Source organism: Eleutherodactylus coqui, chromosome 10 (genome assembly GCF_035609145.1).
Source record: "Eleutherodactylus coqui strain aEleCoq1 chromosome 10, aEleCoq1.hap1, whole genome shotgun sequence".
NCBI lineage: Eukaryota > Metazoa > Chordata > Amphibia > Anura > Eleutherodactylidae > Eleutherodactylus > Eleutherodactylus coqui.
In genome coordinates this window covers 25,655,371-25,679,318 of record NC_089846.1, presented here as the reverse complement: position 1 = coordinate 25,679,318, position 23,948 = coordinate 25,655,371, and the positions used below count along the sequence as shown (strand labels likewise).

Sequence of the window (23,948 nt, the reverse complement as noted above, 5' to 3'; positions counted from 1 at the left end):
TCACTTCTCCACTGACTTCAACCAAAGGTAAAAATAAATGTTAACCTCATGCACGAAGTTTCTTCCTATGGATTGGACACTTTGTCGTCTTTGGCAGAAGTTGGGATTTCCATTAACCCATCACTATCCTAAGATGGATGTTAGTTTTGCTTACCAGCAAGACACTCACCAGCTCACATCTGGTTGGAGAAAGAGGTCGGCACCCCTTGCTGGCTGTACCCCCCTTGGCTGTACCCCTGTTGGTTGTATTCGGGCTGTTGGCCGTAATAGTCGGGCTGATAACCTCCTTGTTGTTGTCCATAAGAGTCCTGCTGCGCGTAGCCCTGACCCTGGCCATAGGTTTCTGGCGCAGGCTGTTTCTCCTGGGCTGGTGGTGGGTGCTTAATGAACGGAGCTGTCCATCCAGTCTCTTTGAATACAAACCAGACGTTTCCAAGCCAGATTATGCAGTTCAGGAAGCCGAATGCCTAGAAGAGAGCAAACAGTCACACTGCAACTAGAATGTCTGAAAGCCATTGTTAAAGGGGTTTACAACATGTCCTTCCGGTTAAAGGAGAGGTCATCAATGGGTTTTCCATGAAAACCCCTTTACCCGCAGTCGCTTACAGATTACCCCGAGCGCTGTTCCTTCTACAGGAAAAGGACATTACAGTTTTGGATGAACGGAGCTTGTTCTACTTCAAATGGCTCTAGCTCCAGTTCTATCAGGGATATTGGCTTTAAAAATGACACCAAAAGCGTGTCTGTAGCCGCAATAGAAACAGAGCCATAGCCATTTAAAGTGGGGTCTGGAATACTGAATTTAGAGCTGTCACTACAGTCTATGCAGAGCAGAGAGGGGGAGCAAGCAGCAGAGAACCATGTGTGATTCTCCTGTCTGCCCCAGGGTATGGGTAACATGGACTTTTGTTTATGTAACCACCCTACTTATCAATCAGAGAACACATTTGCTCTCTGATTATCACATATAAAGGTCTTTTTACCCCCAGAAAAGGTGTGAGAAGATGAGCGCTTGTTCATCTAATCAAGCCTCTATGGCGATTAACCCCCCCCCCCCCAGATGCCACAGTCATTGCAGACCATAGCAATTGAGTTTACATTAAAAAAACTAGAAAAAATAAAATTTTCCTTTTACACACAATTGTTTAAATATTATATATATATACACACACATATACATATTTATATATATACATATATATATATCCATCCAACAAGAAATGTATACAATTGTTATTGCTATATCCATTAAAACCTGTACTATAAAACATTATAATTAAAGCGACCCTCTGCTTTCAGTACAAAATTCTGTCCCGGGACAGGAGGGGCAGAAGGGTATAGTATGTGCAGTTGTTCTTCTCTGCAGTCACGCCAACTTGCCAGTTTTGGCTCCGTTTTCAGTCATCCATGCTTACCAAAGCAATTTTCTAACTACCTAATGCACACTGTGCACTGCTCTTTGATTGGCCAGAGCTGATCATGTGAGCAGCTCTAGCCAATCAGAAAGCAGGTATGGTGTTAGTGTACCAATGCACTGTGGGGGATTAGGTAGGCTTAATATTTTGTCAGCCATCTTGGACAACCGAAAACAGGACCCAGAACTAATGGATCGGAGGGGCAGCAGAGAAGAACAACTATAGGTACTATACGCTGCTTCCTCTCCGGTCCGAAAACAAAATTTTGTCCTGAAGCTGGAGGGTTTCTTTAAGATAAAACAAGCCTCATACAGCTCTATTAAGGGGAAAATAAAAATGCTCTGACCTTAGAATGTGAGGATTACCAAATTTTATTTTTTTTTAAGCACAAAAAAGTGTTTATTATAGGGAACGCTGTAACAATAATTCCCAAAAAACAGTGGTGAAAAGGGGTTTCCCCCACGATCTCGCAGCAAAAAAAATTAATAAAAGTTATTGAGTACACTATGTGTACCCCAAACTGCCTTCTAAAAAAAAAACTAGAACTCGTCCCGCAAAATACAAAGGTGTCAGAGTTACATTGATGTTCTCAATGATAAAAATGATGCCTTCTGTAATAAGACGCAGACCATAAAAGAAATTCTATTTGTAACAAAAAATGCAGGTGTGAGCGATCAGGAAGAGTTACCGCCTTGTACGAGAAATGGCAATGTAATTATGAAGAATGGCCAGCAGAGGTCACCAGCGTACAACAGTATTAGTAATGTGCATTGTGACTATGGATAAGAAGAGGGGTGGCTGTACTCACCACAGAAGTATTAAGCCCCGACATAACGGGATCCCGCACTTCTTGACACTTGTTTTCTGGATTCTCACATGCGGGGATCTGGTCCTTGATCAACTCGGGGTCAGTAGCCAACTTAATGTCAGACAAGCCCTTGGCCCATGCACTTGAACTTACCAGCCACAGGAAGGTAAAGACGGCTGTCACTATACAGTCCTGCAGCGAAAAAGATAAAACATGGACATGAACTGAAGAGGATGGAAAAGGAGGGAAGCTTAATATAGTCGCACACATTCATTTCCTCCAACTAGACCTTCCCTACTTGCTCTTTCTACACCTTTAGGCTGGATTCAGGCAGTCATAATGAATATAGCTCCCCAAAAAAACTAATATGTGTGGTTACTGGAAGACCCTGCGGACGGCCCATTCTCATTACTTAGTAATAATGCCCACCGCTGTGCCCCTTACAATGTGGGGGCACAAAAAAGGGCAATATTAGTGTGTGGGGCACTAAGAGGAGCGTTATTACTGTATGAGGCACCGAGATGATTACTATCATAAAGCAGCTTCTAAACCTTTTCAGCCTTACGGTCTGTGTTACTATGTTACTCACCAGGGGTACAAAAGATGGCACTATTACAGTGTGGTGCACCACTACTGTCCAGGGCACAGTATGGGGCATTATTTGTTTGGCACTATTATTATTATTTATTAGGGCCAATATCCATTACAGTTGTTTTCAGGGGTGCTGTCTGAGTAACACTAGATTTGGCGGTGCTGATTATAGATGAACGCATTTGGTGGCACTGGGCCATACAGCAGATACAGTTATATGGCTATGTGGGTTAGCAATAGGCACAGAATTGGGGGTAGCAGCAGGCTGGAGAGTTTGTGTAGGTCAGGAAAATACAGTGAGAGTACTGGGAAAGTGAAGTGCCAAAGATGCCTATGTTACAGACTTTGCAGAGACAATTTCTGTCTGGAAGAAAACATCATGGTGATCTGGGCAAGTGAACAACTCCAGTCAGAGAAAAGGTCACCTGTGATCCTCAAGTATAACTGTATATTAATCACTTATCCGGTCTGCAGAGCTGGTATCGACCACAATATGGTCACCATATGGGAGTAATATTGGTCTTTATATACCCACTATGACTAAGATGACGCTCTGCAGTTGTAAACAGCATTATCTGAGTTAGGGGCCACTCAGGTTTTTTTTTTCCCTTTTCCTGTAATGAACTACTAGCTACTCCTATATGCTTTAAGAGAAGTGCTTCCAGGAGGGACCTATACGATTTCCCCCAAAATGTTGTTTTTTTGCTTATTTGACATATAATGCATTACTGCCGCAGTGACTGACTGCGATGAATAACAGAAAGGAAGAACCTGGATCAAGGCTGTAACCCGTCAGTAGAATTAGGACTGGGGTCCAAAACAAACTGCCTTTATTAAAAACCAGCAGTTACCGCATGTTAAGGCTACAATGGCCTCTTCATCAGATTCCTCCGACGGGTTCTTCCCCTCTTGATGGCGTCGGAGCTTCTACTATAAATATGTGGAAGCTCTGCAGCCTTTACGCCCTGTGTGATGCACCTTCATGCTACTTGTATAGCCTCTGATGCATTTCGATAAGATTACTTGAAGCTAAATAAAGCTGGTCATCGCTCTTCATAGCGCGGCGTTGGCTGTCAGACAATCTAATTCTGTGCATGGATGCCAGCCATGTGCCAATTTGCTGGGCATATAAGAATTAGCGGCGGTCCGGGTTCAGCTGTCTCCGCCATATTATCTCTTCCTAGAGAACCATCCAGCTCCATTACTAGATAATAAAACACTAAGCCGTTCTAACTGCCAAATTGGAGGGTGGGAACAAAAACGCTGCAAAACCCATCGGATTCCCCTTTGTAAAATAAAAGTAGTTATCTACTATTGGCGAGTGCGCCACTTTTCTCCTGCATCTGTTCCGTTTCTCATCAATACATGCATTGTTACACAGATTCCCAATCTCGGAATGTGTTTTTTTGCCGTGTGTTCCAGTACTGCGGTACCGTATGACCACCAGGAGTCATCTCATACCGACAGTCTTTGTTACAATTTTCGATTCCACCACTAAGGTCAATGGAGAAAAAAAGGGTCATCAACCGCCATGTTCTGACCCCAATAACTTTTATCTTTCCGTCGGTGGTGCTGTGTCAGGGTTTGTTTTATGCGTGACGACCTGTGGTCTCCATTTTGTAGTTACTACAACTTTTTGATCGCTTTTCATGAAATTTTTTATTGAAGAAAAAATTTGGGGGGGGGGGGGGGTTTGATTTTTATTATAAATAAAGGAAATAAGGGGTTAAACTTTTAATATTTTATTTTTTTCAATATTATTAAAAAAATTTAATTAAATTTAAAAAAACAACAACACATTTTTTCACTTATTTTTTAGTCCCCTAAGGGACTTGAAGTAGTGATTGTTTGATCATCTATACCATATACTGCAATATTTTAGTATTGCAGTATATATCGTACTATTTCTGCAGGCATTCAGAAGTGCCACAGGCATGTCGTAATAGGTAGAAATGCATGCCAGCTCTGGGGGGCAATCAGAGGGCCCTGGGCTGCAATGACAACCGAAGGGCACCTTGTGATCTCATCGTGAGGGGGTGGGCTCGTCAAGACCCCCAAAAGCTGATTGAGCCATTTAAATGCCACTGTCAGAATTGACAGCAGCATTTACAGGGTTACCAGCCGCAATCTGCGTGAACTCAGGTTGTGGCTGTTGTGGCCAGATGAAAGAACAGCCGACACTAGTCATATATGAAGTGGGTTCAGCTTCCGAGCCCACGCCATATTAACCCTGCGCAACCAGGACTTACATATATGTCCTTGGGCACTAAAGGGTTTTTTAAAATGAAATGCATTTATTCCCTGTCCACAGGATAGGGAATAAATGTTTGATTGCTGGGAGTGCAACTGCTGGGACCGCCAGCGAGGCAGAGATCTACGCACGCCAGATGCCCCACGTGAATGCAGAGGTGGTGCGCATGTGTGCCCGCTGCTCCTCCATTCACTTCTATGGTAAGATCTATGCACTTGGCAATCTTCCTTCGTCCCATAGAAGTGAACAGAGCGGTGCTCATACACGCATACTGCCGCTTCATTCACGTGGCGTACGTTGAAACACCTCGGTCGTTGATGTCACATCGGTGTGTGCTTTGCAGCTTTTGTCCACATGGCCACTACTGATCTTGAACACCAGTTGGCATAGTTCCCACCTGAGATAACATGGGATGACTTACGATCATGGGGCCTTTGTTGTTCTCACGGTATTTGTTCTGTAGGAATATGTAAGTGATGAGCGCTCCGAGGGAGTAAAGAAAGGCGAACACCGCTATTGTGACGAAGAACTCAGCGGAGGAAGAATAATCCCCGACCAGAAAGACCTTGTTTGTAGAACCGCCCCGGCATGTGGGTGCTTCAAAGTACTCCTGGTGCAGCCTGGAAGAGAGAACGAACAGGTTGGAGGACATTGTGAGCAGTCCATGTATAATATATATATTAGAGATGAGCGAGCGTACTCGGATAAGCACTACTCGCTCGAGTAATTGGCTTTATCCGAGTATCGCTGTGCTCGGGTCTAAAGATTCGGGTGCCGCTGTGGCTGACAGGTGAGTCGCAGCAGGGAGCAGGGGAGAGCGGGCGGGAGAGAAGGAGATAAAGATCTTACCTCCGTTCCTCCCCGCTCTCCCCTGCAGCTCCCCGCTCCGTGCCGCCACCCGAATCTTTAGCCCCGAGTACAGCGATACTCGGATAAAGCAAATTACTCGAGCGAGTAGTGCTTTTCCGAGTACGCTCGCTCATCTCTAATAGATATATATATATATATATATATATATATCTATCAGAATAAGGGTCAAGCACATGGCTGCATTACGGCTCTGTGCAAACGTGGAACTATTCATGGGACCATACTGTATCTCCATACATATCTGACCCATACAGAGGTTTTTTGGGCCATGCTCAACAGGATGCCATATTTTACAGGTAGTCTACAATATAGAATCTAGAGTAATAACATATTGCTGGACGGAGGTAATATACAGTGGTGCCGGCAGTCAACAGATCAGCAGTATGGAGCAGTAGGGACTCTGTAGCTGCACATTGTGCCACCAGGTACATAAGCCAAGAACGAAAGGCCAATCCATTAAACTTTAGGGCCCATTCACATGGACGAATTTTCTGTCTGCATTTTTTATGGCGAGCACACGGACTCTCTGAATTAAAATGGTGTTGGGATGTGCATTACCATTTTTACATGGACCGATGTTAAAAAACTTTGCAGCATGTCCTATTTTGGTTCGCATTCACAGATCAAAATTGCCCATTAAAGTCTATAGGTGCGTAAAAAACGTAGCGAACACACATTAGCATCTGTGTTCACTGTGTTTTTTTTCTGCACCCAGTTTTTTGTAGGTTATGAAAAAACTTGGGCCTTCTTGCCTTTTTCTTTTGCACACTTGAAAAACAGATGCAACACAGATGTAAAAAAACACATATGCAGCAAGAATGTATGTAACACACACATACACACGCTGTGAAAGTGGTGCCAAGATTGCATACGCCCGGACTGGACAACCCTTTTTAACAGGACGCCCTAAGGTAAAATAATAAACGGAGAGTTACTTATCCTGCCGCGGACCCCAGCGCTGCAGCCTGCTGTGGTCCCAGTGTTTGTTGTGTCAGATGTCACAGGAAATCAAGTGATTGATGCAGGCAATGAGAAGCTGCAACATCACCTTCTTGCATTCCTGGCATCATGGTGCTTAGGATACGAGCGCCGATGCTAGGAAAGCAGGTGGTGACGTTGCAGCCTCTCATTGCCTGCCGGTGTCACCCAATTTCCTGTAACATCATCTGTCGCAGGAATCATAGGGACCACAGCAAGCTGCAGCGCTGGATTCAGGCATCCATTATTGTTTTACTCCAGGGATCCTATCGAAAAGGGGTTGTCCAGTAACAGACCAACTCCTTTAAAGTGTACCCACACTTTCAGAAGACTTTTCAGAATAAGCTGCAGTGCGTGTACACGAGAAATAACACAATTTCTAGCTTTTATATGACTTGCATATGGCAGTTTTCCCCTCTGCAGGCTGTATCTGTAATTCTCAGTCTTCCCTGTGCTAGTGGGTGTAGACTAGCTGCTATATGATGTCTGCATTCACCACACATGGAGAAGAGGAGATCATGCTCCCCTATATCTCTGTAGCATACACCACACAACTAACAGCATCATGGTGGACAATATTCAGCAGTACTGAGCAGTATAGATGTGATTCCAGAAGCTGCGAGACAGTAAAACAGTCACTACTAATTGCAGCAGCACATCTCTGTGAGTCTCTCCTCCACCTCCTGTACTCTGTCTTGTCATCTCTGTTACTAGCAATGGATTCTCACTTGACAACAGGCAGTGGACAGCTAATCAGAAGGACGGGACACCCCTAGTGGCCACCACTTTTTGGGAATTTTTCAGCAAAAGAGAAAAAACATTTTAGGTAGGTAAATAAAACGATTGACAGTTTTGCTAGTTATCACATAAGCAAAAGTTGTCTCGGAGTGGGGTGACCGTTTAAAGTAAAGTTCAAAATGGAGGCCAGCTAATATTTAGGGCTCGGTTAAACAGGTGTTTTGCCGCGCAAATTTTTGTGCGCATAACTGATGCGTTCAAAAATTCACGTGACCAAAGCGGGCGTCACGATGGATGAACCGCACCTAGCAGCGTTCATCCGCTCAAAAAGAGCACTGCCCGTTATTCACTGCTACGGCTGTGACATCTGCAGCAGGGGATTGCTTGGATGTGAAACCCCTGGATGCTGTCACATCTAGGGATTTCATCTGTGACCAATGGGGCCGGCAGCAGCTGCAGCGGCCCCATTGACATACAGAGAACATCGCAATCCTCTGCCACAGCTTTAGCAGAGGATTTTATGTTCTCCCACTGAATTCAATGGAGTCGGCGATACAGCCGGCTCCATTGAAAGCAATGGGCTGCCGGCAAGCCCTGCATTGATTTTTTTTTAGGGAAGGGCTTAAAATATAAAACCTTCCCTGAAAATCAATACAAAAATGTGTAAAAAAAAAAGAAAAAAAGAAATCTATACTCACCTCTCTGCAGCTGCTGGGGCTCATCCGCATCCACACAGCTCTTCTCCTGCACTGCAATAAGGAGCTTTCAGCAGGCGGGGCCCCTCATAGCAGTGCAGGAGAAGAGCCGGCAGGACGTGGCTGAGCCCTTGCAGCCGCAGAGAGGGGAGTAGAGTTTTTTTTTTTTACACATTTTTGGATTGATTTTCAGGGAAGGGCTTATATTTTAAGCCCTTCCCCAAAAATCAATGCAGGGCTTGACAGCTGTGGCAGAGGATCGCGGTCTTCACTATTATGTTCTCAATGGGGTCGGCGCTGCTGCCACCGACGCCATTGAGCTCAAGGTAAAACCCCTGGATGTGACAGCATCCAGGGGTTTCACATACACAGAACACTGGTTTGCCGCAGTTACATGCCTTTTGCGAACCGGTGTCCTATAATTTTCACCACAGGCGTTTCTTAGCACGTAAAATTTGCACATGTGACCGCAGCCATTGAAAAGCATTGGTTCTATCTAGTGCGATTTTTTTTTTTTTGTACATGTGGAAAAATGCCCGTTAAAACGCCCGTGGGACTGAGCCCTTAAAGAAAACCTGTCATCAACTACAAACACCATGAACTAAGTTACAATGCTTATAGTTTAGGTGACGTGGAGTCCGGGGAGCCGTGTTTCACCAGGTCCCTCGTTCCAGCGGTGTTCCCCAGCAAAGTCCCTGCATGAGCAGCCAGCGTGGCTCTTTTCAGAAGGCTGTGCATTTCCATTCACCTCTATGGGATGTGCAGAAGCATGGCCTCCTGAAAAGGGTCACGGTGATTGTATGCGTGCCGACTTCATCAGAAGACATCATGCGTACGGGGATCGGGCGAGTATGAAAACAGACTCCCCGGAGTGGACAACACCTACATCTTAGTTAGAACGTAGTTTATGTTGCTTATAGTCGGTGACAGGTTCCCTTTAACAACCCCATAATATAGTATTAATGGAAAGGCTTGCTACCGGGGCGTTCCTGCAACCACCTCCAGCTTCCTCACTGCATAGCACTACAGACCTATATAGGTATATACTGTATGAGGGTATATTAACACCTGCCAGATCTGCTGCAGACATTCCGGTGACCGTCTGTTCCATACGTGGGTGTATGGATTTGTGTAAGAAGCTTTCAGATTAAGTAGACAGCCATAGAAAGTTCTGCAACAAATCTGCATCATGTGACTCTGCCCTTATGTTACGTTGGGTTTTGCCATTTATTGTGCTGTGGACTCCCGGCCGCACTAAAAGCAGTGAATTTCACCCTGAAAATGTGCGACAAATTTGCAATAGAATCGGCATGTCATGGATTGGAAAATCTGCAGCTTTTTTGTTTTTTTCTGCACATCCAAAGCGTCTTCTGAAATGTGTAAGATGCCATCCACTGCAGCCTCGTACTGCAACCCCCTAACCCACCTGTGGGGATCCACCGCAAGGTATGTCCACACGGGCCGGATTTTCCTGCTGGACATCCACTGGCAGATTTCTCTGCTACATTAGACGGGGTGAAATCTAACAAAAATCCACAACAGAAATTGACATGCTGCAGATCTTAACCCCTTAAGGACCAATACAGCGCTTGGTCCTGGGCTATAATCACGGCCGATAGCAGAAGTACAGCGCAGGACTAACGCTCCTGCAACCAAGCAGGAGCAGGTCGGGTCCTCGGCTGTCAGACATAGTGGAGGATCCGGAGGAGAAGAGAGAAGCGTTTTTTAACTGCTTCTGCTTTCTCCTTTCCAGGCTACACAGCACTCAATGAGGGCTATGTACTAAAGAGTGAAAGTGCTTTCTTCTACTATGGGACCTGGCGATCACATGACCGCCGGGTGCCCACTGTCACAGCAGAGCTGCAGGGTCCTAGAAGACCCGGATGAGCTCTGACAATGACTACTGTCACACTAGGGGATGTTTTCTCATGGAATTGATTTATGCCCCAGCTACAGTGTAGAAGTGTGAAATAAAAATAAATAAATAAAAAAATAAGGATTTGAATGACCCCCAGAGGTCTTATGTGAGGTCTTACGGGATATAGATGGTAAAAAAATAGTTACAAAAATAAGCAAAGGAAAATGACAGAATAAAATAAAAATATATACATAAAAAAAGAAAGAAAAAGGACCGACTGCTGACACCAACCAAAACAGTCGCCATATTCACTCTGTGATCTGAGACTATACGAATTATATATCAAAACGTCCAAAACAAAATGAGGAACCCATCCCTATAGTTTATTTTAGCGTACAAATACTAATTTAAAAATAAATAATTTAAACAAAAGAAACCTTTTTTAAAGGTTTTTACACCTTATAAAACAAAAAAAAAACTGAAAAAAAGTCAGTGAAAAAAAGATATAAAAAAAGCCCTAGGTGTCACAGAAAAAAAAGCAAAAATAATTTTATTAGCTCAAGGAAAAAAAAATAAGGGTAAAATCCCTAAAAAGTGTCTGGTCCTTGAGGGGTTAAGATCTGCATCGCATGTCATCTTACATGCGGAAATTTTCCACAGCATGTGGATGAGATTTGTAAAAAGGTATTCATGTGCCGTTACTTTACGTCGCTGCAGATTTTACCTGAACGAAGTCATACGTAAATTCTGTAGCATTTCTGGAAAGTGTGACTTCACCCTTCAAGGGGTCTCTTGGGATTAAGACGTGGATAACCTATCTTCAGGACAGTAATCAATATCAGATCAGTGGGGGTCCGCCAACAATCAACTGTTTGAGGAGGCTTCAGCACTTCGATGAGCACCGCAGCCTCATCTCAGGCTGTGAACCTCATGTTCATTCATCACGTGGCCTAATAGTAGCTCAGTTCTATTCAAGTGAATGGAAATGAGCTGCTATACCAAGTATCACCACTACGAAATGTACAGTGCTGTACCTGGTACGCAGTGCAGATGTGCAGTGCTCACCCGAGGGACTACCACCAATCTGATATTGATGACCTATGCAAACAATAGGGCATCCATATTTAAATCCTAGGCAACCCCTTTAAGGATGCATTCACACGCATCAGAAATAGTATGGATTTTCCGCAGCGGTCAATCTGCATCAATTTCTGTGCCAAAAACTGCATCATTGATGTGGATTTCGGTGTGGATCTGCAGCACAATTCACCCCTTCAATTCGATCTGCATCAGAAACCACAGCACAAAATATTAGGCAATATCTCTATTTTTGTAGAGATCTGAAGCAAAATCCCCAACGGGTCAACGTACCCTAAAGGGGTTTTACTTCTAAAGACATTGATCCCTTATGTACGGGGACCTTGGAAGATCCTGAGACCGACGCACCCGTATGCTCCATATGGATGGGACGTTGGTGCACATGCTTGACCAAATTTCCAATCACTTCTATGAGATGGAGGGAGATTGCCATGTGCATCTATCTCTGCCTGTCCCAAAGAAGTCAATGCAGCGGCTGTCATGCACACGCTCCACCACTCCATGTACATGGGGCACTTGGGTACACCAGTCTCGGCATCATGCGTTGGGGGTAGGGGTGTGGATGGTTGGGCAGTCGGGCCCTAGGATTCAGATATTTATCCCTAATCGTGTGGATAGAGTTCTGGACAAACCAAGATGGCCGCAACACTTCTCCGACGACCTGATGCACACTGTGCATGTATGCATTGGTAGTCTAAGACACTACATGCCGCTCTAACTGGCCAATCAAAGCTGGTGTAGTTGCTTAGACTACCGATGCATACTAATACATAGTGTGCATCAGGTAGGCAGAGAAGTGGTGCGGCCATCTTGGTTTCTCCAGGACGGGAGGGTCACTTCAATATCTTGGAACAACCCCTTTATCTAGAAGTACAATACTCACTTAAATGGATATTCAAAGTCCACTTTAATATTTCGCTTGCTCTCAGTCTTGTTGCTACAGTCGATGCTCAGGGTGAACTGTCCGCTGTAACTTCCACATGTTGCAAAGGCAAAGATAGAAAATAGCTGTAAAAGAGAGAAAAAGACATCAGAAGAAGGCAGTGTGGCCAGAAGGGATGTAGACCGGAGTACGCAGCTCACCGGGACACTCGGGCATTTAAAGAGGTATTCCCATGTCAAACATTCATGGCATGTCCACTGGATATAGCATACAAGTCTGACAGATGCAGGTCCAACCTCGGGGACTGGCAGTGATCTACAGATCTAAGCCCGACTATCCTGAACCAGCCGTGTGTGGTCGCCAGCGGTTGTCACAATTACAGAAAAGGAACAGCTGAGTGAGTCGTTGCACGCCGATTCTGTAACTCCCATACTTATTGAAAAAATGACCAAATACGGGATTGACAAGGCAACTGTTAGGTGGAGTCACAACTGGCTGAGTGATCGTACTCAAAAAGTGGTCATAAATGGCTGCACATTCAAGTGGAAGAATATATCATGTGGGGTACCACAAGGCCCAGTGTTGTTCAATATTTTTATAAATGATCTGGAGGAGGGAATTGATGGGAAACTGATCAAATTTGCCGACGACACAAAGCTAGGAGGGATAGCTAACACTAGGGAAGAGAGAGTATTCAAAAAGATCTAGAAAAGCTTGCACAGTGGGCAGCGACTAACAGAATGGTATTTAACAAGGAGAAATGCAAAGTCCCACATCTGGGCAAGAAAAATGAAAAAAAGCACATAAAGAATGGGAGGAATTGGGCTAAGCAGCAGCACATGTGAAGAAGACTTGGGTATACTAATAGATGACAGACTGAACATGAGTCAACAATGTGATGCAGCAGCCAAAAAAGCAAACACAATTCTGGGATGTATTAAGAGAAGCATAGAGTCCAGATCACGTGAGGTCATTATCCCCCTTCTACTCTTCCTTAGTCAGACCTCATCTGGAATACTGTGTCCAGTTCTGGCCACCCCACTTTAAACAAAGACATCGACAAACTGGAGCAAGTTCAGAGAAGAGTCACCAAGATGGTGAGCGGTCTGCAAATCATGTCCTATGAGGAACGGTTAAAGGATCTGGGAATGTTTAGCTTGCAGACGAGAAGGCTGAGAGGAGACTTAATAGCTGTCTACAGATACCTGAAGGTCTGTCACAGTGCAGAGGGATCAGCTCTATTCTAATCTGTACAAGGAAAGACTAGAAGCAATGGGATGAAACTGAAAGGGAGGAGACACAGATTAGATATTAGACAGTGAGGGTGATCAATGAGTGGAACAGGTTACCACGGGAGGTGGTGAGTTCTCCTTCAATGGAAGTGTTCAAACAAAGGCTGGACAAATATCTGTCTGGGATGATTTAGTAAATCCTGCACTGACCAGGGGGTTGGACCCGATGACCCTGGAGGTCCCTTCCAACTCTATCATTCTAGGATTCTATAAAGTGAATGGAAGTTGCAGAAACAGTGTAGCAAGGCGAGCTTCACTGTTCCCACAGCTCCTTTGTTTCCCATTCACTTCTACGGGAGTTACAGAAACAATGTATCACAGCCCATTTGACTGTTTCCTTTTTCATGGCTGCAGCATGAAGGTATTCTTATCTCAGTCGTGAAGGACAGGAATATCACTTTAAGACACACTAAGGCCCTTTTACACGCCAATGCCCGACAGTTGTCACAGTGATAATCGTTCCTCTGCTTTCACACAGGAACAAGCATCGCTCAGGGAATGGAAGCTGAAATGGTCTGGGGATTTTTCCAGCCCGCCTCCATTCACAGTAAACAGGCTGTCATTCATGAATTAATGACTGCCTGTTTACACGGCCGATCCTTTTGTTCAGGTATTTACATACGCAGAAGCCAAACGACAAACGGGAAGCGAACATACGAATTCTTGTTAGTCGTCCAGTCGGCATGCATTTACACAGAACGATAACCATTGAGATTCTCGCGGGCCTTTAGGGTGCGTTCACATGGGTCAGATTTTGGTGTGCATCTGCATCACAATCCCCTTTACAATTTGCTTCATTGGGTGCAGATTGTGACGTGGATCCGCAGCAGATGTCACCCTGGTAAAAGTCCGCTCTAGATCTGCATCACGTGACGGATTCCCTAGCGGAATGTTCCGTGAAGAACCCGCCTGCAAAACTGTCAGAAATCCGTGGCTACTCTGTCACAGTAATTGCATGCAGATCTAGCCCCGCAAATGAGCAGTTTCTGCTGAGATCCATGTAAGAAAATGACTTCATCTTGCGGATCCGTATAAAAGGGTGTTGGAAATTCCGCAAGTGAATCTTGCCCATCGACGGGGCTAAATCCACATGCGGATCTGCGGCAAGAACTGCCACAAATGTCTGCTGGTGCGGATTTTGGCACCAGTTCTGCCATGTGTGAACAAACCTTTAAAGTAAAGACTAGCTGCACTTTAAAAAAAACTTCTGACATGTCAAAGCGAAATGTCAAACGTTTTGATCAGGGGGAGTCCTGGTGCCGAGACCTCCATTGATTGCTGAAATGAAGGAGCTGCAGAACTCATCTGAGTTCTGCGCCCCTTCATCAGTCATCAATGGTTGTGGGCTCCTTTCATCTGCTAAAGACAGATGCATAGATGTCTATAGAAATCAAATCTGTGTGTCTGCTTCAGCTGCCAAGAGGAGCTGACAGAAGAACAGGCACAGCGCTCATAGCTCTACACCCCCTTCATTTCAGCGATCAGTGGGGGTCTCAGCGGTGGACCTTCACTGATCAAAACTTTTGACATGTCGAAAGTTTTTCAAATGTGCAGTTACTCTTTAAAACATGCTAATCATACATGTCCGTCCATGAGGGTTTGACGATTGGGACCCTCACCAATCACCAAAAAGCAGAGGCTGCACGCAGGTGACACCAGGTGATCCCATTAAGTCAATGGGCTTATCTAGTGTCTTCCCAGTGTAGTCAAAGGTAAGTCAGTGGGCTTGCAGTCCCATCCTTTTAGAGATCAGTGGGGGTAAGGGGGGGGGGGGGCTCAGCAGAATAATAGACACGGATCAAAAATGTATGCGTGTATCCTATTGACATGCCATAAATGTATGTGGAGAATAAAGGTGTGAATGCGTCCTATACGCAGGCTATAGATGCTCTATCCATCAGATACATCCAACTAGTGGGCCAATAATCAGCTGATACAGGGAGAGGGGTGCTCAATATTGGTGAAAGGAGGGACGGATGGGGTGAAGTGGTGGATCTGAGGACAGCTAGATGCACTGATAATCATATAAGTAAGATTTGAAAATTTCTTACTGATACACTGTCCTATCAAACATAATTGGGCAGCTGAACAAGAAACAAAAGTCGTATTAATTCCATGAGTTAATACTTAGTGGGGCTCCTTTCCCCATAATGATGTCAGATACTTTCCATGACATACTTTCTACTAACATCTGATACACTTCAGTTGGGATTTCCCTCAATTCATCCTGCAAACGTCTGGCAAGTTCCCTCAAAGATGATGGACACTTCCTATTTCCTAACCAGATGTTCCAGTTGATCCCAAAGATGTTCAGTAGGTTCAGGTTGGGACTCTGTGCAGCCGGTCCAATCATGGAACAGCCAAATCCTCAGACCAACAAAAACCGGTGTTGGACTTGTGACAAGGCTCGTTGTCTTGTTGGAAGTATGGCCGACCATTCCCAGAGTATTGCCACATTGTCAGCAGCACATTATTGTCTAGAATGTCGGGGTACACCTCCGTGTTCATGGTTCTTGCCACTACAACCAACGTCCCAAGCCCATGCAACATAAAACATCCCCGGACCATAACAGAACCTCCACCTTACTTAACTGTTGCCACAACACACTCAGGAAAAAGGTGTTACCCAAGAATCCTCCACACCCAGGTACGACTATCTGATCTGAAGATGGAGTAGCGTGATTTGTCACTCCACAGAACAATCTTCCATTGCACCCCTGTCCTATGACGCTCTTTGCTTCACTGCACACTGGCCGACGCATCTTCTTTTAGAGAAAAAGACTAGCCAAACATTTGCAGGATGAATGGAGGGAAATACCAGCTAAAGTGTATCAGACATTAGTAAAAAGTATGCCACGGAGAGTAGCCGATGTCTTTAAAGCCAAAGGAGCCCCACTAAGTATTACCATACGGAAATAACTACTACTTTTGATTCTTGCTCAGGTGCCCAATGACATTTGGTAGGATCGTGTATCTTGCAGATACCATTTCCATAGTTCTGTTAAACATCTCTGCCACCAAGATTATGGTATAGCATCAAATGCCTATTTACGCAATTCTTAAATGTAACCTTATCAGTGGCTTTATAGGATAGATCTGTGGTAGCACTAGCTGCATGTGTGGGCTTAGTGGGCGGCATAGCTCAGTGGGTAGCAGAGTGACTCAGTGGGCACCACATAAATGCTGGATAATGAACAAGAATAATCTAAAATGTAATATCTTCCGAGAAATCTACAGCTTGTACCGAGACATATGAGGAATCCTATGTAAATGTGTTATCAGGGAGAAAATATGTCACGTTCTTCTCCTGCCAAGTGATAAGATGATAGGAAGTGGGTGGCACAAACGATTTCTTGAGTAGATCAAAAAGTTGGCAGTTCCTCTCAACAGACCTGTCTTATGCAAAGAGTCTCCGCAGCCAAGTAATATTCATTTTTACATATAGTGATATCTCAGTACTTGTAGGGTTAAAACCTCCAATAATGCACCGGGGTTGTGTGGCACAAGCAGGGGGGGCAGGTGGCTGGGCGCAGTGGGCAGGATTTATGCTGCTGGTAATCCTCAGAAGGATTGTGACCTCCTGCATCTCCACAGAGACTGATGAGTATTTTTAGAGCATCGGCCATAGCAAACAGTAAAGAGGATTACAGTGTAACCCGGGGTGTGAGAATGCACAAGTCACAACGCCCGCCAACGCTAATGCAAGATATAGACGGGGCACAACCCCAACATGGGCACTTCCGAAAAGTGCATGAAGAAGTGGTAAGGTAACAAAAAAGCATGGCGGAAAAGCCATTGTCTGCATGCAAAGGCAATACACGCTGCACAAGCTGCAGCAAAAAAGTGTGCACTAGACGTATAACCCAAGATGCACCAAAGGACCCGCAACGGGTCAAAGCTGCCCTAGCCTGGTTGAAGAACTAAGAGGATGCCCCAATTTCTTTGGATCCATGGCCAGCGCTGGATTACTCTGGATTATTGGAAAGACATAAAATGTATACCATGTTGTAATACATCGAATGCCCCTTAATTGGAGACACTGTCTCTTTAAGGATTGGCGCTTCCACTGTGTTAGAACCCAAAGTGCAGTATAAAGTCGCGTGATACGTTTTCTGTGGATCACAATCAGTGTGAATCCACAAGGCGGGGTCATTGGTGCTAGACTAGCCACGGCCAAGAGTTCACCGCCAACCGCGTGGGGTTTTCTCGTAGAGAATGGTGTGATCGAGGAAAAACATCCAGTGAAAAAGGATCCTGTGGATGCAAACAACTCATCGACGAAAAGGGGTCAGAGGAGGATGTCAGGAATTGTTCAAATCAACAGGCAGTGCACAGTCAAGCAAATCACAGACGAATGCAACGCTGGTGCTCCAACGCACTTATCCGAACGCACAACTCGCACGGATGGGCTGTTACAGCAATTCCGCCATCATTGTATCTAAGAGAAGCAGAACGGGGGCAAAAGAGCGCAAAAAAAAGTGGATCACCGAGTAGAGGAACCATCGCCCAGTCCGATGAATCCAGATTTCTGTTGCACCGTGACGACGGTAAGGTCAGAAATTGGCATAAAAAGCAAGAATTGAACCCTTCCGGTCACGTGTCAACAGTTTTGGGAGGTGGAGTAACGGTGCGGGGAGCGTTTTCTCGGGCCACCCTGCATCTTGAATGGACGCCTGCTGCGGTTCTGGAGATGGGGGTCTCTAATAAAGTGGGTGTTCAATGTTCATCATTATTCTGCCAAAGATCGTAATTTCTGGATTATCAGATGCCAGATGAAAGGAATTGTGGAAGGAATACGCTGTAGAAGAGATTTTCAGTCCAGATGCTACCCAGAGAGCCTATTCTAGGCGGTCAATAACCCAAAACGGGCGGTGCGCTTACATTAGAGGTCTTTTTTTAGCCGATCTTGAAGACAGCCATGATGTTCTCTCTCACGGACTCATCATTTATTGACGACCGAGGGTTTCTCACAACATGTCACGCAAAGCATCTGCGCCGGCGACCTGCAAAAACGCCAGCGCCACGGGAGACACGGAACAGACAAGACACACACACATATATATACACACACACATAGGGTCACCTATAGGGGGGGCTATAGGAGAATCACTCACCCATTCCAGGACTTTGATGAATCCCAAAGGCTCCTTCACTACACGAAACTGCCCCCCTGCCACCAGCTGCGGAGAGAAGAGGAGGACATCCATAATACATACGGTACATCAGTCCGCCGCTATCCAAGGTGCTGAAACCCCCTTCACCTGCTGCACACGGGATATGTAATCACTGCGAACCTGTGATAATGTACACCGTATATATATATATACACCTCGCTGCGACGGCGGACCGTCAGCCCGCTACGTCCTGCTGCTGTTGGAGGATTACATTAGAAAGCAGGCCGAGGCAAAAGTCAGGAAGCGTAATAGATTTATACAGAAACTAATGAGGTTACGGCTCTCGCCTTTGTGGAAACGTAGCGCGGTGACCTGCTCGGCGGCGGCGGCTCTTGTGGTCACTTGCTTTTTTGTTGTTTTTTTTTTTTTAACGCGTCTCCTCCTTGATGTTAAATTGAACATTAATTAATATTCCCTCAGCTACAAAGAGCGCCTCTAAGGGCTCTTTCACGCCGGCGGATTTGCACACGCAATACGCAGAGAATAAAACCCGAGACGTGCAACAGCTCATTGATTTAAATGGGAACTGTGTAATACTTCATTTCCCCTGAGGAGGTGCTGCAGGGAAACTGAACACCTACAGATGGATTCTCTCACAGCTGATAGGGGACGCGTGAAAGCTTTTTATAGTTCCGGGCAATGTCTATTGGTCACCTGTCCTCAGGATAGATCATCAGTAGCTGATTGGTTGGGATCCACTGCTCGAGACTCCAGCTACTCAGGAGCCCCAACACCGTGTGCCAAGTGGAAGCAAGATCGCTCCGTAACTGCAGGCTGGGGTCTCAATAAGAGCTGCGATTGCAATTACCAGCGCCACCACTAGGCATAGGTCAGAGCGATCTGTTTTCACTTTCTCCGTACACAGTGGTGGTGCTGACAGTGGGATCCAGAGCAGCGGATCCCAGCCGATCAACTACTAATGACCTACCCGAGGATTGGTCGTCAACAGAAATTGCCCAGAAACCCCTTTAACATGATACATTACAGCAATGGACGCAACTGTAACACATGCTGCCCCACCACAGCCTGACAACCGCCACATGGAGGTTCCCATTTTCGACTTCCCCAGGCGCCGATCACTTCTACATTGTGTCTTATAGGCTCGTAGAACGGCAACGTTGTGAAGGATTTGGCGCGTATTTGCTATCGCTTGGGTTGTAACAGTAACCTGACGGGGGTAAGTCACCTTTGGGCCATCTCACTGTGTAAATCTAGTTACTCCTTTTGTAAGTAGGGCTGTGGTTACGCTAAGAGGAAACCATGGGTCCGTATAGCAATTTGTTGAAGGCTTTAACCATGCCATCCCCAGGAGTCCCTACCCTACTGGTGGGGTGCTATTAATGTTGGCGGGGTCAGAAGCGCTAGCAGGGTCCATATCACATGGAGGCCAACCCCCTTTGGTGGGGCGACAGAGGAGGTTCTCCCCTTTTGAATGATACCCCCCACGAGCTGGTACGATGCTTGGATGAATCTTCCCTTGGTCTTGTTGGCAGTCAAAGGGAAAATTAACAGGTGGACCGGGCCTACTTTGTGGACCTGCCATGGAGCCCCCTTTTGGGGCTAGGAAGCTGAAATCTGGCATGCCACCCTCCGGTAGCTTTGCATTGGCTCATAACCCAATAGGACAATAATTAGGTAGACCAAGGTTCCCGGTACAGTAATGAGCAAGAACAGAAAAAAAGAATAGCCCGAGAGGAATGTAAGGGCTGTCGGGATGGGGCGCCAGTGTTGACACTGGCATCTTGGGAAGCCATCAGATTACTGGCATTGAATAAAGGCTGGGAGACACCATTGTAAGATCTATAGCGTCTACCATGGATGGAAACGGATTTTAGGACCACCAGGTCTTTTGTATGTCCTGCTCTGTAGCCCGAAGACCCCAGTTTAAAGGGGTTTCCAGAATTAGAAAAACATGGCTGCTTTCTTCAAAAAAAGTGCCACACCTGTCCAATGGTTGGGTCCATTATAGTAGCTCCGCTCCATTCAATTCAATAAAGCTGAGCTGCAATACCAGTCACAAGCCAAGGACAGGGGTGGCGCCATTTGGAAGAAAGGAGCCATGTTTTTTTAATTTTTTTTGTAAACCCCTTTAAGGAAGAGCCTTCCTCCATTGGCCATTAAAATAAGACAAGAAACCAAGAAGAGCCAAGACTGATCTGTCATATTGATATCTGCATCTCCAAAGTCCATTAGTTGGACCAAGCCAATGCCAAACTGGTGTGACTGGGCAAGGAATTGCATCAGGAAGTAAAGGTAAAGTCCCCTGGTGCAAGAACCAGTTGTGACCAGCTTCCAGGGTGATGTCACATCGTGACGTTTTCGTGGGTGGTTTGCCATTGCCTTTCCCAGTCATCTTTACCCCCCACCAAGCTGAGTACTCAGAAGACCTTAGAAGAATGGAAGGCTAAGTGGCTCCAGCTTATGTCGGCTACCTGAACCAAGCAGGGATTGAACTCACACCCTTCAGTGAGGGCGAGAGCTTAGGACTGCATTCTGCTGCCTTAACACTGTAATTTGTCTTAATTAATGTATGGAATGAAGTGTTCACCTAATTTGCCATCTACACAACATTTGTGTTGCAGGTCATCTATTAGTAATTTCTATTGGGCTTATCACACAGAAGCACCAAGGGTGGTCCGCTTCCTACAGAGTCTCCCGAGGACAGCACGCTCCATACACAGTCTCATGAGGGCAGTGTGCCCCCTGTAAGGCACTGAGCATGCGGGGCACAGGGGCGGTCCGCTCCCTACACGGGGCACAAGGGAGGGGGAGGTCGGCTCCCTACGTGGGGCACAAGGGAGGGGGAGGTCCGCTCCCTACGTGGGGCACAAGGGAGGGGGGAGTTCCGCTCCCTACGTGGGGCACAAGGGAGGGGGGAGGTCCGCTCCCTACGTGGGGCACAAGAGAGGGGGGAGGTCCGCTCCCTACGCGGGGCACAAGGGGTGGGAGGGAGGTCCCCTACCTACGCGGGGCACAAGGGGTGGGAGGGAGGTCCGCTCCCTACGAGGGGCACAAGGGGTGGGAGGGAGGTCCGCTCCCTACGCGGGGCACAAGGGGTGGGAGGGAGGTCCGCTCCCTACGCAGGGCACAAGGGGGGGGGGGTCGCGGGGCACAAGGGGGGGGTCCCCTCCCTACGCGGGGCACAAGGGGTGGGGGGGGAGGTCCGCTCCCTACGCGGGGCACAAGGGGTGGGGGGGGAGGTCCGCTCCCTACGCGGGGCACAAGGGGTGGGGGGGGAGGTCCGCTCCCTACGTGGACCACAAGGGAGGGGGGAGGTCCGCTCCCTACACGGGACACAAGGGGTTGGAGGGAGGTCTGCTCCCTACGCAGGGCACAAGGGGTGGGGGGGGGAGGTCCGCTCCCTACATGGGGCACAAGGGGTTGGAAGGAGGTCCGCTCCCTATGCGGGGCACAAGGGGTGGGGGGGGAGGTCCGCTCCCTACATGGACCACAAGGGAGGGGGGAGGTCCGCTCCCTACACGGGGCACAAGGGGTTGGAGGGAGGTCTGCTCCCTACGCAGGGCACAAGGGGGGGGGGGTCCCCTTCCTACGCGGGCACAAGGGAGGGGGGGAGGTCCGCTCCCTACGCGGGGCACAAGGGGGTGTGGGGGGAGGTCCGCTCTGTACGCGGGGCACAAGGGGTGTGGGGGGAGGTCCGCTCCCTACGCGGGGCACAAGGGGTGGGGAGGTCCGCCCCCTACGCGGGGCACAAAGGGGGGGGGAACGATCCGCTTTCTAGCGGGGCACAAGGGGAGGAGGGCGGTACACTCCCTAAGTGAGCACAGGGCTGGGGGGACGATCCTTTTCCCCACAAAGCCAAAAAATTGAGAATATCATTTTTGCGGCACCAGATTTAGATAACGCTTGTCCCCCTGATAATCCCGCTTTTCCACCTTAACGCTCCGTCATCCATAACCACAATATTAACTTTATCTCTGATTTGCGATTCCGTTGAACACCCCCGACTTCTTCCCACCTCCTAAATATCCACTATACATAAAAAAAACAACTAACTTTTGCGCCGTGCATTTTCAATTCCGCCAACATAGCCATTAACCTTGTCCTCACCGGTCAGGACTCCCGGATGCCCTTGTGTCCGGATAGGCCACGGCAGAACATGAGTCTTCAGTCTCCGCCATTGTGACCCGCACGCGTCCTGTAACCCTCCACCATCCCAATAACCACGTAGCACGTCCTGGAAGCCGCCTCGTAGCCCACCCCCTCCCAGAAAGACCTCCGTGAAAAACGGCAGAGCGACGGAGTCTAGGGCTATGTCCGCCTCTACGGACGTGTAATAACCTAGAATAGTGCATCCCGTATACATCGGCACGTATGGCAGATGGATGCAGAAGCAGATCTATAGGTGCTTCATCCCGTCTCCTTCACCTCCCTCCTCCCTCCCATTTTTCCTTCTCCCTATACCCTCCCTTTCCTCCATCTGTTTCCCTATTATCTCAGCCTTGCCCTCCATTCTCAGTGCACATCCATCCTTGCAGCAGCAGCTTCTCCCCCCCGGAGTGGTCCCCCATCTGTAGCATCAGGACCCCCAGCTCTCACCTGGTTGACCACGTCCATGTCTGCAGGATGCTGGTGAATCGCGGCAGCGCGGAGGGGGGATGCGATTTATCTGCAAGAGCCGCAAATGCAGCGGCTGGGGAGAAGACACTGGGCAGAAGAGCCGGCCAATGGAAAGCGGCGCTAGGGGGCGCTGTGACGACACTGTGACGTCAGCAGCCTCCATCTTCATTGAGGGCAGCAATACCATAAATAGGGTTGGGGAAGCCTTTGGAGAGTGCTGACGTCTATGGTGACCCCCTCAGAGACAAAACACGGCCCAGCGGTTGCTGTCTCAGCACCATTATGCGTCACCAACACAGTATATACATAAATATGTCGTTACAGGTTTATTAATAATTCCAGCAGAGGACGTGGTGATGAGAGGCTCCTTTTTTTGTTATCCTCGCCTCTGCTGGCTCATAAGAAGCGACTATGCCCTTAGTTAAGATGGCGCCGGCTAGTTATCTCCTCAGTTACCATAGCAACGGGATAACGAGGTAGAAGCGGGTTGTTGTGCTCCGGTTCTGTGAGGAATGCGGCTCTTGCTGTGGTGCACAGGGGTCTCAGGAGGGTCGTGGAGCCATTAAAGGGATTGTTTTACACGTTTCACAGAAGCTGAGAGAAAATAGACCTCATCCTAAAATGGGCTCCAGCTTACCTCTAAAATGGTTCCTGGTGACGTCACCGGAACTGGTAGCTGCCATCTTGGATAGGGGCAGATGCAGTCATTCAGGGATGCT

The 23,948-nt window shown here is 47.1% G+C and overlaps 1 protein-coding gene across 3 annotated transcripts in view; it reads right to left on the bottom strand.

Annotated features, from left to right (window-relative positions):
• Positions 1-23,259, bottom strand: part of SYP (synaptophysin) — a 32,173-nt gene extending 8,914 nt beyond the window's left edge. The window contains exons 1-6 of one of the 3 annotated variants that reach the window (XM_066580642.1): positions 23,209-23,259; positions 18,592-18,657; positions 12,186-12,310; positions 5,487-5,685; positions 2,224-2,415; positions 170-467 (exon numbers count right to left, since the gene is read on the bottom strand). In XM_066580642.1, the coding sequence (XP_066436739.1) occupies positions 174-467; positions 2,224-2,415; positions 5,487-5,685; positions 12,186-12,310; positions 18,592-18,657; positions 23,209-23,226 (894 nt within the window). In that variant the 5' untranslated portion in view covers positions 23,227-23,259 and the 3' untranslated portion in view covers positions 170-173. Of the gene's footprint in view, positions 1-154; positions 468-2,223; positions 2,416-5,486; positions 5,686-12,185; positions 12,311-18,591; positions 18,685-23,208 lie in introns of those variants that run through there. The other 2 variants (XM_066580640.1, XM_066580639.1) reach the window with 2 other exon arrangements.
• Positions 23,260-23,948: the final 689 nt, after the last annotated feature.